This window comes from Taudactylus pleione, unplaced genomic scaffold (genome assembly GCF_031769625.1).
Source record: "Taudactylus pleione unplaced genomic scaffold, aTauple2 ptg000188l, whole genome shotgun sequence".
Classification (NCBI taxonomy): domain Eukaryota; kingdom Metazoa; phylum Chordata; class Amphibia; order Anura; family Myobatrachidae; genus Taudactylus; species Taudactylus pleione.
In genome coordinates this window covers 70001-85000 of record NW_028284590.1, presented here as the reverse complement: position 1 = coordinate 85000, position 15000 = coordinate 70001, and the positions used below count along the sequence as shown (strand labels likewise).

Genomic DNA, 15000 nt, shown 5'->3' with positions numbered 1-15000 from the left:
TGTGTGTGTGTGTGTGTGAGGCAGGCAGCCGTGTTGTGTGTGTGTGTGTGTGAGGCAGGCAGCCGTGTTGTGTGTGTGTGTGTGTGAGGCAGGCAGCCGTGTTGTGTGTGTGTGTGTGTGTGAGGCAGGCAGCCGTGTTGTGTGTGTGAGGCAGGCAGCCGTGTTGTGTGTGTGTGTGTGTGTGTGTGAGGCAGGCAGCCGTGTTGTGTGTGTGTGTGTGTGTGAGGCAGGCAGCCGTGTTGTGTGTGTGTGTGTGTGTGTGTGTGTGTGAGGCAGGCAGCCATGTTGTGTGTGTGTGTGTGAGGCAGGCAGCTGTGTTGTGTGTGTGTGTGTGTGTGTGAGAGGCAGGCAGCCGTGTTGTGTGTGTGTGTGTGTGTGTGTGAGGCAGGCAGCCGTGTTGTGTGTGTTGTGTGTGTGAGGCAGGCAGCCGTGTTGTGTGTGTGAGGCAGGCAGCCGTGTTGTGTGTGTGAGGCAGGCAGCCGTGTTGTGTGTGTGAGGCAGGCAGCCGTGTTGTGTGTGTGAGGCAGGCAGCCGTGTTGTGTGTGTGAGGCAGGCAGCCGTGTTGTGTGTGTGTGAGGCAGGCAGCCGTGTTGTGTGTGTGTGAGGCAGGCAGCCGTGTTGTGTGTGTGTGAGGCAGGCAGCCGTGTTGTGTGTGTGTGTGTGTGAGGCAGGCAGCCGTGTTGTGTGTGTGTGTGTGTGTGTGTGTGTGTGTGAGGCAGGCAGCCGTGTTGTGTGTGTGTGTGTGTGTGAGGCAGGCAGCCGTGTTGTGTGTGTGTGTGTGTGTGTGTGTGAGGCAGGCAGCCATGTTGTGTGTGTGTGTGTGAGGCAGGCAGCCGTGTTGTGTGTGTGTGTGTGTGTGTGTGAGGCAGGCAGCCGTGTTGTGTGTGTGTGTGTGTGTGTGTGTGAGGCAGGCAGCCGTGTTGTGTGTGTGTGAGGCAGGCAGCCGTGTTGTGTGTGTGTGTGTGTGTGAGGCAGGCAGCCGTGTTGTGTGTGTGTGTGTGTGTGTGAGGCAGGCAGCCGTGTTGTGTGTGTGTGTGTGTGTGTGAGGCAGGCAGCCGTGTTGTGTGTGTGTGAGGCAGGCAGCCGTGTTGTGTGTGTGTGTGTGTGTGTGTGTGTGAGGCAGGCAGCCATGTTGTGTGTGTGTGTGTGTGTGAGGCAGGCAGCCGTGTTGTGTGTGTGTGTGTGTGTGTGAGGCAGGCAGCCGTGTTGTGTGTGTGTGTGTGTGTGTGTGTGTGAGGCAGGCAGCCGTGTTGTGTGTGTGTGAGGCAGGCAGCCGTGTTGTGTGTGTGGCAGGCAGCCGTGTTGTGTGTGAGGCAGGCAGCCGTGTTGTGTGCTAATGATGATCCTGTGGTGACGGGGTTACTTCATCTGACTTCCAGCATCTATTTTTCTTGCTTATTTGTCAGCAATGCAGCAGAAATAAAATGGGAAGGAGAAATGTCTTGCTTCCAAATGTGTGTGATCGGCAAAAAGCCCGGATCAAAATAATGCTGTGTAATGGCTTTTTCTGTGACCGTAAAATATACTTATACCTACAGATGCTTAATGGAGCTTACCAATTCCTATAACTCGACTGGTGCTTTTCTGCAATAAATGTATCTTGTGTCATCTGGAAACCCACTAATGATATAACAGCTCCTGCTTCCCTAGGAGGCAATTTTCAGATTTAGCAAAAAACGTATTTCGTACCAATGCTAACTTTTCTAGGTTTAGTTATCTCCTTACTGGCAGCTCTACGCTGAGCCATGTGCCGTCATTCATACGGGAAGCAAACCTTCATCTCTTCCGGCTTAAAGGAAAATAAATACATATGTTTTCTTATATGAGACCGTGCTACTTTTACAGATGCAATTAATACCCCGTTGGAAATTGCTGGCTCTGCATCTTGTATATCTGGAATTGAACAGCCAACATATACAGTATATACATATATTGTCCTTTAAAGCCAGTCCCTGCCGATGAGCGGTATCTGTGACAGAGCTTGGAAACCAGTGCGACTGGTTGGGAGTTACTTTGTCCCATGACGCACTCACTAGTGTTGCCAAAGTGTCAAAAAGGGATTTCCGCTTTCTCTTCGGAGAAGGGTCATTGGTTTTGTAATATAAAATTGAAATTCTATGAATTGAGGCTATATTGCATAGAAATTTGGAGATTTCTAGAACAAAAGACTAAATTGGACTGAATCCAGAATGATTTGTTCTTTTGCCACTGCACAGAGTATTGCTGTTTTATCGTTTCCAGGTGCTGATGTCTGTATACTGCAACGTCTGCTGGAGAAATGTCTAAAACATGGACATGTATGTAGCAGGACCATGTTATTCCACTCTGTAGGTGGCCTCAAACACATGACAAAAGCATAAGCAAACAAGTCATGGGTATTATACTGTACACAACCAGAACTGCTGACATTACTGCAATAGTTGCCCCAGTACTTAACACATTGGGTACATTCAGTGTTTTATACAAGTCCCATGGTCACCAAGACAATTAACCAGTATACAACCCAAGTACAATGTAAGCAAGAAAATATATATACATGAATCCCACATACAATAGTATTTTTTATTTTTCAGTTCAGTGTAGAACACGTCTTTGCATAGAGGAAATAAATGCCATTCATAGAGATGACAAAATATATATTAATGCCTATTTTTCTATTCTCTTTCAGTTTAGACTTTGAAGAATGTGCTCATAAATTAATAAAGATGGACTTTCCAGACAGTCAAACGGTATGTCTTCTAATTTAATATCTATTTACTAACAAAATTAGTTTTATTTTTCTGTTTTGGTCCTTAAAAATCTACGTAAAAGGGGACATTTGTGACCATTTTATATAGCATGGAAAGTTTGTCATTATGAACGGGAAGATTTTAAATGATTTACATCTGTGAAGCCATTGTAATGTTTCTCTAAGTATAGGGGACTTTTCTTTTGGGAGCCAATTAACTTACCAGTATAATTTTGGAGTGTGGGAGGAAACCGGAGTACCCGGAGGAAACCCACGCAAGCACAGGGAGAATATACAAACTCCACACAGTTAGGGCCGTAGTGGGCACAGACGGCGTTATGGTTAGCATTACTGCCTCACAGCACTAAGGTCATGGGTTCGATTCCCACTACGGTCCTAACTGTGTGGAGTTTGTATATTCTCCCTGTGCTTGCGTGGGTTTCCTCCGGGTACTCTGGTTTCCTCCCACACTCCAAAAATATACTGGTAGGTTAATTGGCTCCCGACAAAAATTAACCCTAATGTGTACTTGTGTGAGCATGTGCTAGGGAATATAGAGTGTAAGCTCCACTGGGGCAGGGACTGATGTGAATGGACAAATATTCTCTGTAAAGCGCTTCGGAATATGTGTACGCTATACAAATTACTGGTAATAAATATATATATATATATATATATATATATATATATATATATATATATATATGCATAGAAATGTACTTGGCTTAGATATTTTTGACAGCGTGTCTTCCCAGATACTTAGTAAGACACTAGCTAAGTTATTATACAGTCACTTCTGTCCCGGCAGAATGTCAGTTACTTTCCATGTCCTGTCTCATTAATCGCTTGTGTAATAACGTGCTAACTGCTCTGTCACACTTACCGCCTGCATGTTTTCCTCACTCTTCTACCTACTCCAGTGTCGGCATCAGTTATACGTTTGGAAAGATTATTGCACAGGAAACTCTGAGCAAGACTTCCTAATGCCACAAGTTATACTTACCAGTCCAAAATAGTGTTGCTGTTCTATGAATGCTTTTCTTATATGAATTTTGGCACTGTTGTGAAACATGCTTATTAGACTGATAGAGGAACACACTTTACTTTAAAAAAAAAAAAAATTACACAGGAGCGGTATTTCTGCTTGAAAGTTAGATTTGTTCACACCTTTATCCTGGCACGCTCTTTCTGTACCGTTTGGCTTATTCATGTCTATTTTTTTTTTTCTTATTTTCTTATACACATTAGCTGATGTTTCTCAAGAGAACTTTTTAACTGTTTATTATACGTCAAGTTTGACACAGTTCCTTTAGAGTCTGTTTGTGCTGGGTACATCCACTATGTCCACCATACATGTATCAATAAAAAAGAACATTGCAGTTAGAAGGCCGTTCTAGTGGTTACGTTTAAATTGAAAAGACCATCTTTTTACATCCTGTAGTATAGTATAATCCTGTCAGTGGCGGTTGGGAGGGGGTTTCGGTCTCATTGTGGGACGTTGGTGATGCATGGTGTTGTAATGAAAGAATGATGAAAACAAAATGTGCTCGCAGATTGTACGCGGAAATGTTACTTTTAAATGTTTCTGCACTGTCTGATTTCTTTCATTTCCTGTATATCTTAAAAAAAAATCATCAAACTAGTAACTACCGTTTCTACGAATATGTATTATACGTTTGCATTCCACAAAAATCTCTAGATACCAGTTGAACCTGTTGTTTTTTTTTTCTGTTTGTTTTGTTTTTCTACATTGAAGCTTAAAGTATATTTATCATCTTCAAGTGGTAGAGTCAGCCATTTTGTGGGCTCAGGACGCAGCCTTGTTTTACAAAAAGTCTGTCACATCCCTGAGGCGTAAAGTGCCTCATATTTAGTTTTAGTAAATGAACAGCAGCCTTAATCATTTGTGGTGTGAGAAGTTTGTTCTCTTTGGATAAAGACAATTCTGTATATGAGACAGTGAGTGTGTATTTAGAAGGCAGCCATGAGTGGTCTTCAGTTCCCAGCCCTGCTTCTCTAAACACATATCTGATAGAAAACCAAGTGTACAGCGGCTATAAAATATTCACTGCTTTGAGGTTTTTCCTTTTGGATTTTCTTCAGTCATGGACTCAATCATACCGGGTTTTATTTTGAATTCTTAACACTGATACAAATCAAAAAAAACTTTTACGTAATTCAATTTCAGATAAAAAAAAAAACAATTAAAGATTACGTAACTTTCTATAGTTCTCAGTGTCTTAAAGTCTGCAATTCTTGCACAAATGCTCCATTTTCGAGCACAAATTGTTTTACACAAGTTCACAGACTTGCTACTGATCCTGGGTTTATTGAGACAGTCTTCTTTAAATTGATGCATATGATAACCTATAGTTGGATTTACTTACAATTTTGTTCATGATGAAGCTCTTGTTTGGAAATGCATTAACAAACTGTAAGCAAAGGAATGTATTTCAGCTGATTTCTAAATGAAAAAAACCTAGTTGCATAGGGGTTGCTCCAGTCGTGTAACGAAGACAAGTGATTGCCCCATGGTTTATTTCTGTGTATCTGGCTATTGATGTGAATGCTTATGCCCTGTTTTTTTAATTTCTTGTTAAGAAAAGTCTTTGGAGTGTTCTATATTGTACTTTATAGATTAGTTTCTGTTGATCAGTATAGTAAGAATTTAAAAATACATTTTCATTCCATTATAAAATAAAGTAGTGTGGGAAAAATGCCAAAGGAAATGAATACTACTCGAATCCATTGTAGGTACAAGACCGATTAGCCTGAGTGCTTGGCACTTAGGGTTGTTTGGAAACTGGGACTTTGGGGGAGATGTTTCAAATCTTCAAAAGTGCACAAATGGAGAAGTTACCCATAGCAACCAAACAGCTTCTACCTATCAGTTTATAGTATGCACTAGAGCAGAGGTTCCCAAACTCCACCATTACAGTCCGGGTTTTAAGGATATCCATGCTTGAGTCCAGATAGTTAAATCAAATTGATTGAGGTACTATTTTAAGTCACCTGTGCTCTAGGGATGTGCAGGCTCGGTTTTACTCGGATTTACTCGGTTCTTATCGCCACTTTACCGCAAATTCGGATTTATTATATTGGCTATCCAAAACACATGACAGGCGATATCCAATAAAATGCCGTTTAAAGATCCGAGTAAATCCGAGTAAAACCGAACCCGCTCACCCCTAGCTCAAGCATGGATTTCCTTGATATATGGACTATAATGGTGGCATTTGGGAACCTCTGTACTGGAGAAATGACATCTAGAATCTTATTGGTTGCTATATGAAACTTATTTTTTAAAAGGTTTCATACCCCCCACCCCCCTCAATCTGTGTATATGATATTACCCCCCAATGGAAGCAATAATTTACTTTCCATGTTTTGGAGCTTCCCATGCTATATGAGCTTTATGATTGAGTTCTCCACGGCTGTCTGCAGGATGTGGATTGGGGCAGGGAGCTCGGGGTTGGGACATTTTGAGACACAGGTGGCTATGGTCTTCATTGAGAAGAACAGAACAATGATGGTTCAAATGAGCTATGTAACTCCTTACCACCGTCCGCTGCCTTTTTTACTGCAGGTCAACGTGGGTCTTAAACTGACGTGTATTATGGTGCATATAAATAGTGTTATCTGAATAAATGAAAGACTGAGGGCTAGTTTACCCTGGGAGTTTTCACCGGCCAGCAAAAATATGTCAATCCGTTCCTCTCGCATGCAACGGCTTTGAGACATATTTAATGTTGTGGTTAGTTATCGTAATGTAGTAGCCTTGCGCAGCAGCAGCAGATGGAGTTGTGGGTGGCCACAAGCACAGAAAAGCCGGTATGTGTGTGAAAGGAAACATTGCAAATTGTGCTTCAATGACTGGCAGTGATGACACGGCAAAGCAGCCATCCTTGTCAGTGGATATTCCTGGCTGTAACACATGTTTTAGTTGCTCTGTTGCGGCACAGTCACAGAATGCAGTAAGTGACTTTATGTACACCTTTTTTATATGAACAGAGGGCCTGATTCAGAGCTGAGCGCTCGCAAGCGGGTCGATGTTGGCCAAGTGCGCATGCGCACCAGGGAGCCGGCTCCGTTGTGCGCATGCGCGAGACCCGCATAGCGACGGGCAAGCCGTCGCTATGGGTCTCGCACCAAAGGGGGCATGCTGTTGATGGTGAGTGACAGCAAGCCCCCTTTGGTGGGCGTGGCTGGGCAGACTGAGGCGTTCCCATGGGAACGCCTACCGTCTGGGTGCCGGCCCCACTGACATCACAAGTGATGTCAGTGGTAGTGCTCTCGGCTCTGATAGAGCCGAAAGCACTCCAGGGCTTGCGGCCACGAGACCCTACCCCAAGGGTCTCGTCGCAAGCCCGATGGTCGCGGTGGTCTTTTTGGCCGCTCGCTATAGCTGTGGGTGGTCACCCACAGCTATGCGAGCGGCCAGGAGGCCGCTCTAAAATAGAGAAGGAGGGCACTGATTCAGAGTGAGCACTCTGTCACTGCGTCCGGCTCTGAATCAGGGCCAGATTCCTTTAGAACCCCATGAGCTAAATCATACAGGAAGACTTGTATAGGTTGCTTCCTTAACACAGTTAGCAGCCACATTGTGATTCCGGAATTGCAAAGTTCTTGTCAATTAAAATGTACTTAACAACACTGAACATATCTTCAGTAGCGTAATCTCACCCTTATAAAAAAAAAAAAAAAAATGAATACACCTGACTAAATGCCAATGAATAGATAGGTAGCTATGTGTTTGCCACATTCATTTTTTTTATTGACAATAAAACAAAGTTGGATCTGATGTCCTTTCCAAATTTAAAATTTTTTTCAATGGGCATCTGTCTAGTGCAAAGATTCCAATATATTTCCTACAAGGCACAGATGGCCTCCTAATTGTAATGGTTTCTGTGTGATCACCAATCAGCGGGGGCATTTCTGCTGCTTGTATGACCATTTTACTAAATATTGTTTTAAGGAAAGACCATTCGTAATATGACTTGTACTTTGGGATAAATGTGTTCTGTTGTAATTCCTATTGATATTAATGTGCAATCCTTATAGTCTTAGGTGTCAGACAGCCAATTACATGGGAGTTAATTAGTTGGAATATCCAAGAAAAAAAACATTTATATTTTTTTTGAATTCTCATACCATTTTGTAATATATTTACATATAGGAAGACAGTGCTGTCCGGATGCTTATGAAATGGTCAAAAGAGCTTACAGGTTTGCTAGAAAAATAGGGCAGCACAGACTCATAGCACTGAGGTCGCTGATTCGATTCCCAAAACAGCACTGTGTGGAGTTTGTATATTCTCCTTGTGCTTGCGTGGGTTTCCTCCCGGGTTCTCCAGTTTCCTCCCACACTCCAAAAATATACTGGTAGGTAATTGGCTCCCAACAAAATTAACCATAGTGTGTATGTATGTGTGTGTGTGTGTACATGTGATAGGGAATATAGATTGTAAGCTCCACTGGGGCAGGGACTGATGTGAATGGCTAAATATTCTCTGTAAAAGCGCTGCGCAATATGTGTGCACTATATAAATAACTGGTGATAAATAGTGTTTCATTATAATTGTCGTTTGTAGCGAAGTAGTTTGTAGATCCCATCTAATCAATGGGAGCTATTTAATTGTTTGCGCCACCAGCCCTAAAGCTGCACTGATTACGCAGATTTCTGCTCATACCTTAGGAGGGTGTGAGCAGAAATCTGCAGAGTGGGGCTTTGGGGCTGGATGTGCGTGCCGGGCGCGCCATAGCTGCCGGGCGCCCGGCACTTAGCAAGGGAGAAGCGGCTAATCCCATTCGTTCTCACGCGAGAAGGGCTGGTTGCACAAACAATTGAACAGTGCAGTTTAGACAAGAGCTACAAACAATTGTATCCTCCCCATTGATGTCACTTTCACCTTTTATTCTTTTGTAACCTTTCCAAAAATGTAATGAAATTGTGCCGCCAGATACCCCACAAACTTTGAACTTTGTTGCCACCAGTTTAAGATTTAATGGGTGGCTTTATCGCAGTGGCTGACCGCCTACAAGCCTTGACCCATGTGCCGCTGCTTCTGATGTGAACGGGAGTAACCAGCTTATACGTCACATGACCACCTGTGCAGGACGTTTATGCAGTTCATCCTGTATTCTGCACCGTGTGCTCTCCCACCTTCCCCTGTGACCTGTGGCTGTGGAGGTAAGTATTTTTAGATGGTCTTGTGGTGAGCACCCTGATTTATAGACTGTGTGAGGAGTGCACTGCTTTATGGGGATGTGAGCAGTGCCAGTGAGCAAGAGGCATTTGGGGGATGCAAGTAACATGTGGGGGTCTTGGCATGTGGTGGAATTTTGGGACGTGGGGACTTTATGGGGTGATTGAAGATGCAGAGGTCCTTCTGGGGCTTTTTTTTAGATTTTAAGGTTGGGGTGGGGGCTTTTTGAAAGTTGGAGGGCCACATTTCTTAAAATATTTCAGGTTGCGCCTGACTGTGTTAGGGCCACCTCACAGTATTTTAGCATATTTATACAATCTAACACAATGTTATCCAGCAAACACTTTACACAAGTATTTACTTTCTATGTAAGGCTTGTAAAAAATTACAGAGCGTACGCATTAATATTATAACCGTTATTATTACAATTGCAAATGTATTTAGTACATTATTTCTTCCTCGTAATCTGTAGGAGGACACTAGTATGCTCATTTTTCTGAGCACATTATGACAGTCAGATACCATACATGATTGTTCTAACATATTTACAATCAAGATGTACTAACATCTCCTAAACCATATACGGGACACGTGTAATCTTCTCTGACATTCTATCCGTTACAATCTGCGATCAACTCATGAGCAATTCAAAGACATCAGCTAACGAGTATTACTGCTGGGACCCTCTGGAGGTGCGTATAGTTTCTTAAAAAAATACATAGAGGCAGGATCCCAACATGTGTGAAATCCTTTAACCATATAAACAATTTATTAAAAGCTTCAACAAAAACTCATCCAGCGTATAAGTGCAAACAAGGATTATCTGAGGAAGTTCTTTTTGTCCTATAATTGCTTTCTTCCCTGGACCATGCCAGAAATGACTTTGTGCTTGGTACAGCTGCTGGATCCTTCTGGATACAGCAATGATGAAGAGCTGGTACAGCATGTGGGTGTGTTCCAGTTTGATTATATACAAAGCTGAGGCATATTTATTAATAACTAAAGTGAAGCCATTTCTAGTGCCAGCTAGGAAAATGTAACCATATCTGCAACCTAAAATAATGTGCAGGTTATCTGGTGCTAAGTGGGAAACATTGAGCCATATTGAATGCAATAAAAACATTGGCTATTAGTACTTACCTTGGGTTCAAGGCTCTCTTCCACATGGCGACCTTGGCATCGAGGGTTTTTGGAGCTCTTGAGGATCTGCTGAAGATTTCGATCTTGTCAAATAGAAATGTAATACTAGTAAAAGTTGTGTATTGCGACTTGTTAAAGAACCGACCTTTCATTGCAGTTCTAAAAGGGATGTAGTTAATTTGCCGCCTTACGGGATGCCGCCAGAATCCCGAATCACGGTCAGAAGACCGGCGCCGGAATACCGGCATGGGTTGAGGTGCCATCGCCGGATAAAAGAATAGGCACACACCATATATCCCTTTCTGAGTAACTCCTGACGCACACATAGGTTTATGAATGTTATTTGCTGCACTTTTATGTAAAGTAATTTGCATTTTGGGTATTAGAAGCGCATATGATGAAGGGCATTTTTTTTTTTTTTTTTTTCATTTTGGTCTGTTTGCAAGTGGCACACTGTGAAGACAGATCTTGATATAAAGATTAATATTATCTTCATAGATTTTTGGGGTGCCACAGTGCTCCGCACAGCTGGATAGAAGGGAAGTGTGGGGCATTCGTAAGGCAGGGACGCACAAGGGAGACAAAATTGGTGTAGACATGAAGCAAAGGGTAAGGAGGGCACTGCCCATGAGAGAGCGGGTAGGTTTGGTCTAATAAATTCCTGTGTTTTTCAGAAAGCGTTAAGAGTTGAAGTCTATGGGAGTGTGAGAGTGGGTGTGGTTGGATAGCGGCACTGGTGAAGTCTTCTATTTGGGAATGGGAAATAGTTACCAAAGACGAGGCTATGCTCAGAGGGGAGAGTATGTTCTGATATTTAATATGCATGGAGTGATGGTGTCGTTAAGGGCTTTGTAGGTAAGGTTGAGTAATTTGAATTGTATTCTGGAGGACACAGGGAGCCGGTGTAATGGTTTTTAAAGTGGTGCTATAGATCTAGAGCACTGGTGTCAAACTATGGCCCTCTAGCTGCTGTGGGACTACATATCCCAGCATGCCCTGCCACAGTTTTAGCATGCCCTAATAGCAAAACTGGCAGTGCATGCTGGAATGTGTAGTTCCCACTGCAGCTGGAGGGGCCTGAGTTTGACACCACTGATCTAGAGCATTGCTAGAGGAAGGTTGGGCTTGCTGTGGAATATAAGCACATAAGGTTATGAGAATTCCAGACACTGCCTAGCTCTTATGTCTTCCAGCCCTCCAGGTAGCATTGATTAAGTCTAGATAACAGGAGCCTGCTAACTATATAGCTTGCAGCTTTATTGTTCTGAAAGTCTTTTTATGTACATATAAGACTACAAATGACAAGCTATTGAATGTGTTGCGTAGTGTTGAGGCTTCTCTGGCCAAGATAGTATTTTATTACATTAAAATGTAGAATTTTTTTTTTGTTAATGCCAAATTCAAAGCCTGTGGACTTAAGATTAGAGCACAATGTTGCTTTTTACATGAGAGGACCATCTGGCACAGTGTAACATGGTTCTCGCTTTCCATAATCCACTTTAATGTTTTCTTTGTACATTTATTTATGCATTAAAGAGATGCCAGCAGTGGGTCTCGGGTGATCCTGTTTGTGTGGTAGCCACGTTCTGTGCTTGGCTTGGTAGTCAGTGAGCTAGCATTTGTTATTCTGTGTGTTAGGGACTGGGGATTCTCAATATTGCACATACTGTAGTGTTTGACTTAGTAGGTAGAAAAAAGGCAAACACTGGAAGGTTTTTGGATGATTGGCCAAATGACTTGAGACTTAGGGGTAAATTTACTAAAGTGAGAGTTTTTAAAAGTGAGTTTTAGAAGAGATGTTGCCCATAGCAACCAATTAGATTCTACTTAATAGTTAACTAGCACCTTCTAGAAAATAATAGCTAGAATCTGATTGGTTGCTTTGGGCAACATCTCTTCTAAACCTCACTTCTAAAAACTCACTTTAGTAAATTTACCCATAAGACACCAGGTGGGTTGGAATGATGGTCGGTTTTGTTGTTTTAACACAATTTTATCAGGAAGAATGATGGTACAAAGTGAGGATAACCATGTATGTCACAAAATGCACATAAAAAAAAGCAATGAATAGGTAAATAATAGAACATGTCTCAGTACATAATGATAAAAAAAAAAAATTAGTTGCAAAGATTCTTTAAGTACCGTCACTTTTAAATCTTGTAGGGTGAATAACATATATATAATATGGTATGGTCGAGTGTAGAGATGGTATTCAATAGAAGTAATGCAACACAGGAAAAGTAGGACCGTTATCGTCTCCATTTTATATATTTTTATATTTAAAATACAAAAAAGTAAAGAAGATCATTAGAGTTTAAATAAATAACAATGGACTGAAAGAGAAAAGAAATAGAAGGTAGAGGGAAAGGGGAGGAAAGGAAAACCAAAATACAAAAATATTGCAGGTATCCATTGAGAGCACGTTCAAGGTCCCCATAAAGTGGTGCTGAAAACCCCCCCATAATACTGGAGTAAAGAAAGGTCCGGTTAAATGACGCAGCAAAGACCAAGTTGTGTTTTTAAATCCTTTCATGGTGAGTTTGTATTGAGAATTAGGTAAATAATTAATATACATGTACTCCAGCGATCATAAAATTTAGCAACCCCTTTCTCAATATATATTGACGCTGAGCGTCTATCAAAGTACAGAACAGTAAGCAGATCTTGTTTGACCATAGCTAAGGAGGGAGCCTGTGGGGAAACCCAATTCTGTAAGAGAACTTTCCTAGCAACAGTAACTAGAAATGGGAGGACAGTAGGAGGTGTAGAAGAAATAGACCAGGAATGAAAATCAGCCAAAATAAATGCTTCCCAGGCGAAAGACTCTGCCAGACCTGTTATTTGTCTAATAAAAGAGTGAAGTTTATGCCAGAATCGTTTAATCTTAGGGAACTACCAGACATTATGCACAAAGATTGCTGAAGTTGCCTTACATTTTGGGCAGATCCCAGTTTCCGAGCTAACCACGTTTTCTTTAAGCTCGACACATATAGGCCCTGTTTACAAATTTTAGATGGACCTCCTGCAATTTCGCGGAGCCCAAATATTTCATTGTAGCTGTTAAAGAGTTCAAAAGACGATCTGCTGAGCTAAAATCTGGGAAGTCCTTAGTCCAAGAAGACCAGAGGAATGATGGTCTGTTTTCAACTACTTGTTGCTGTCACCATCTAAAGGGGGCCTATCCACTAGGCGACTTGAAAGACTGACCGTCTAGCGTTCAGACCTTCAAGTCGCCGAGGTGCCGTGCCCACACTGAACGGCGTTCACTGAACGTCATTCAGTGCCGGGGTCAGACGACCTATCTCTGAACATGCCGAACCTGACAAGCGTTGTCAGGTTGACGGGCATCCAGCGTGCACGCGCATCTCTGGTCCTTGCCGGCTATCCATTACACGACTTTGTGAACAATGCGACCAACACCTCCTGGTTTCGATCGGATCGTTCACAAATCGTGTAATGGACAGGCCCCTGTGACTTGTATGTCATGGACTTTTTGGTATTCCATGACCTAGTACCTACAGGCTGATTACATCTTTTACTCTGGTATATACTGGATCTGCTACAAAGTTTTATTGCGTGTAGAAATAAAAATCTTGCAAAGGAGAATACCCTAGTATGCCGCTTTGTTCATGCATATGTCATCCATTGTATATTGTGTGTGGCAGTACTGGGGGAGCGAGGCTGTATACAGAGGGGTATTGTCTTCTCTGCAGGTGAGCCTGTTTATCTGTTCCTGCAAGTAAGCATCTGATTTGTAGCTCCCGGCCTATAATACATGATTTCTACTTCAGGGTCCATAGGGGGTCCACAGGGTTGACCTTGGGGTATAGGTTGGGAACCAAATCCGGGCACCACGCAGTTAAAGCTTTTAGCTCCCAGGTTGCACTGGGTCCACTCTCCCTATAACCCCACCCCCAAGCCAGAGGCACCTCAGTTTCAGTTGGTGCCCGGCCGGAGTCGGGTCACCGATAGCGCAGGGGGAGCTGATTAGCAGCCCCTAAGCTTATTTTATTTTTTTAGGGACAAAGTTTTTTCCATGGACTTTGGACTCTTCAGAGCGGCAGCGTCGGACTGTCCATAGGACGTCTAAGCTGCCGCTCCGTCACCCCGCTGGCGCTGAGACGCCAGTACAGATCTGGGGATCTCAGCGGGACCCCAGAGTCTGTACTAGCCGGACTCTGTGGGCGCCCAGGACTGCTGCCGGATCCACGGGGAGCAGGTAAGGTCGCATTTCAAATGCAGTCCTGTGCCTCCGGTCTCAGGGGACAGACCGGAGGCGCCGACAGTGGCGGCGGGCCCCCCATACCCCGTGTGTCCACTAGACCACCAGGGACTTAACGATCGGTGCAGGGAGCCGGCGTCCCGGGGGTTAATAGCCGGCCAGGGGAGGCAGCCTTCCCTGTTACAGCGGCTCCTCCCCTCAGCTCAGCGCGCCTTTCAGTATCCATAGTCTGGCGTCGCTGAGCTGCTTCCTCCGCGGGCCACGCTTCCTCTGAGGTCTCCAGCGGCCATTTTATCTCTGTGGTGCAGCAGAAATCTCTCAGGATGGCAGTTGGTCCAGTCCCCCTGCGTACCTCACCATCAGGTCAGTGTACACAGCGCTGTAGCCTTCCCAGACACTGAATCTGGGCAGTTGAATGCAGTGTAATAGTGCAGTATATTATATGACATGTTTATGTATATATGTATATATCTGCATTGTATGTGACTTATGCTAGTGCTGACTGTCTGTACTTTATTCTCTCACCTGTCAGTGTATATCTATCCCTTTTCTTTATCTGCCCTAATACAGCTGTACTTAGGGTGGTTCTGAGACCTCACATTTATATACTTGTTAATATTTGTGTGGTTTGTCACATACTGTTGCGTGCTGCACGTTGCCATATTTTAGATGGAACTGTGTGTTGCATACGCTGAAAATGGGTCC

General features: G+C 43.2%; 1 protein-coding gene across 1 annotated transcript in view; it reads left to right on the top strand.

The window, feature by feature from the left end:
- The window catches only part of CWC22 (CWC22 spliceosome associated protein), a 92062-nt gene that overhangs the window by 42610 nt on the left and 34452 nt on the right, over positions 1–15000 (top strand). The window contains exon 13 of the mRNA XM_088476353.1: positions 2669–2729. Within this exon, the coding sequence (XP_088332479.1) occupies positions 2669–2729 (61 nt within the window). The remainder of the gene's footprint in view (positions 1–2668; positions 2730–15000) is intronic.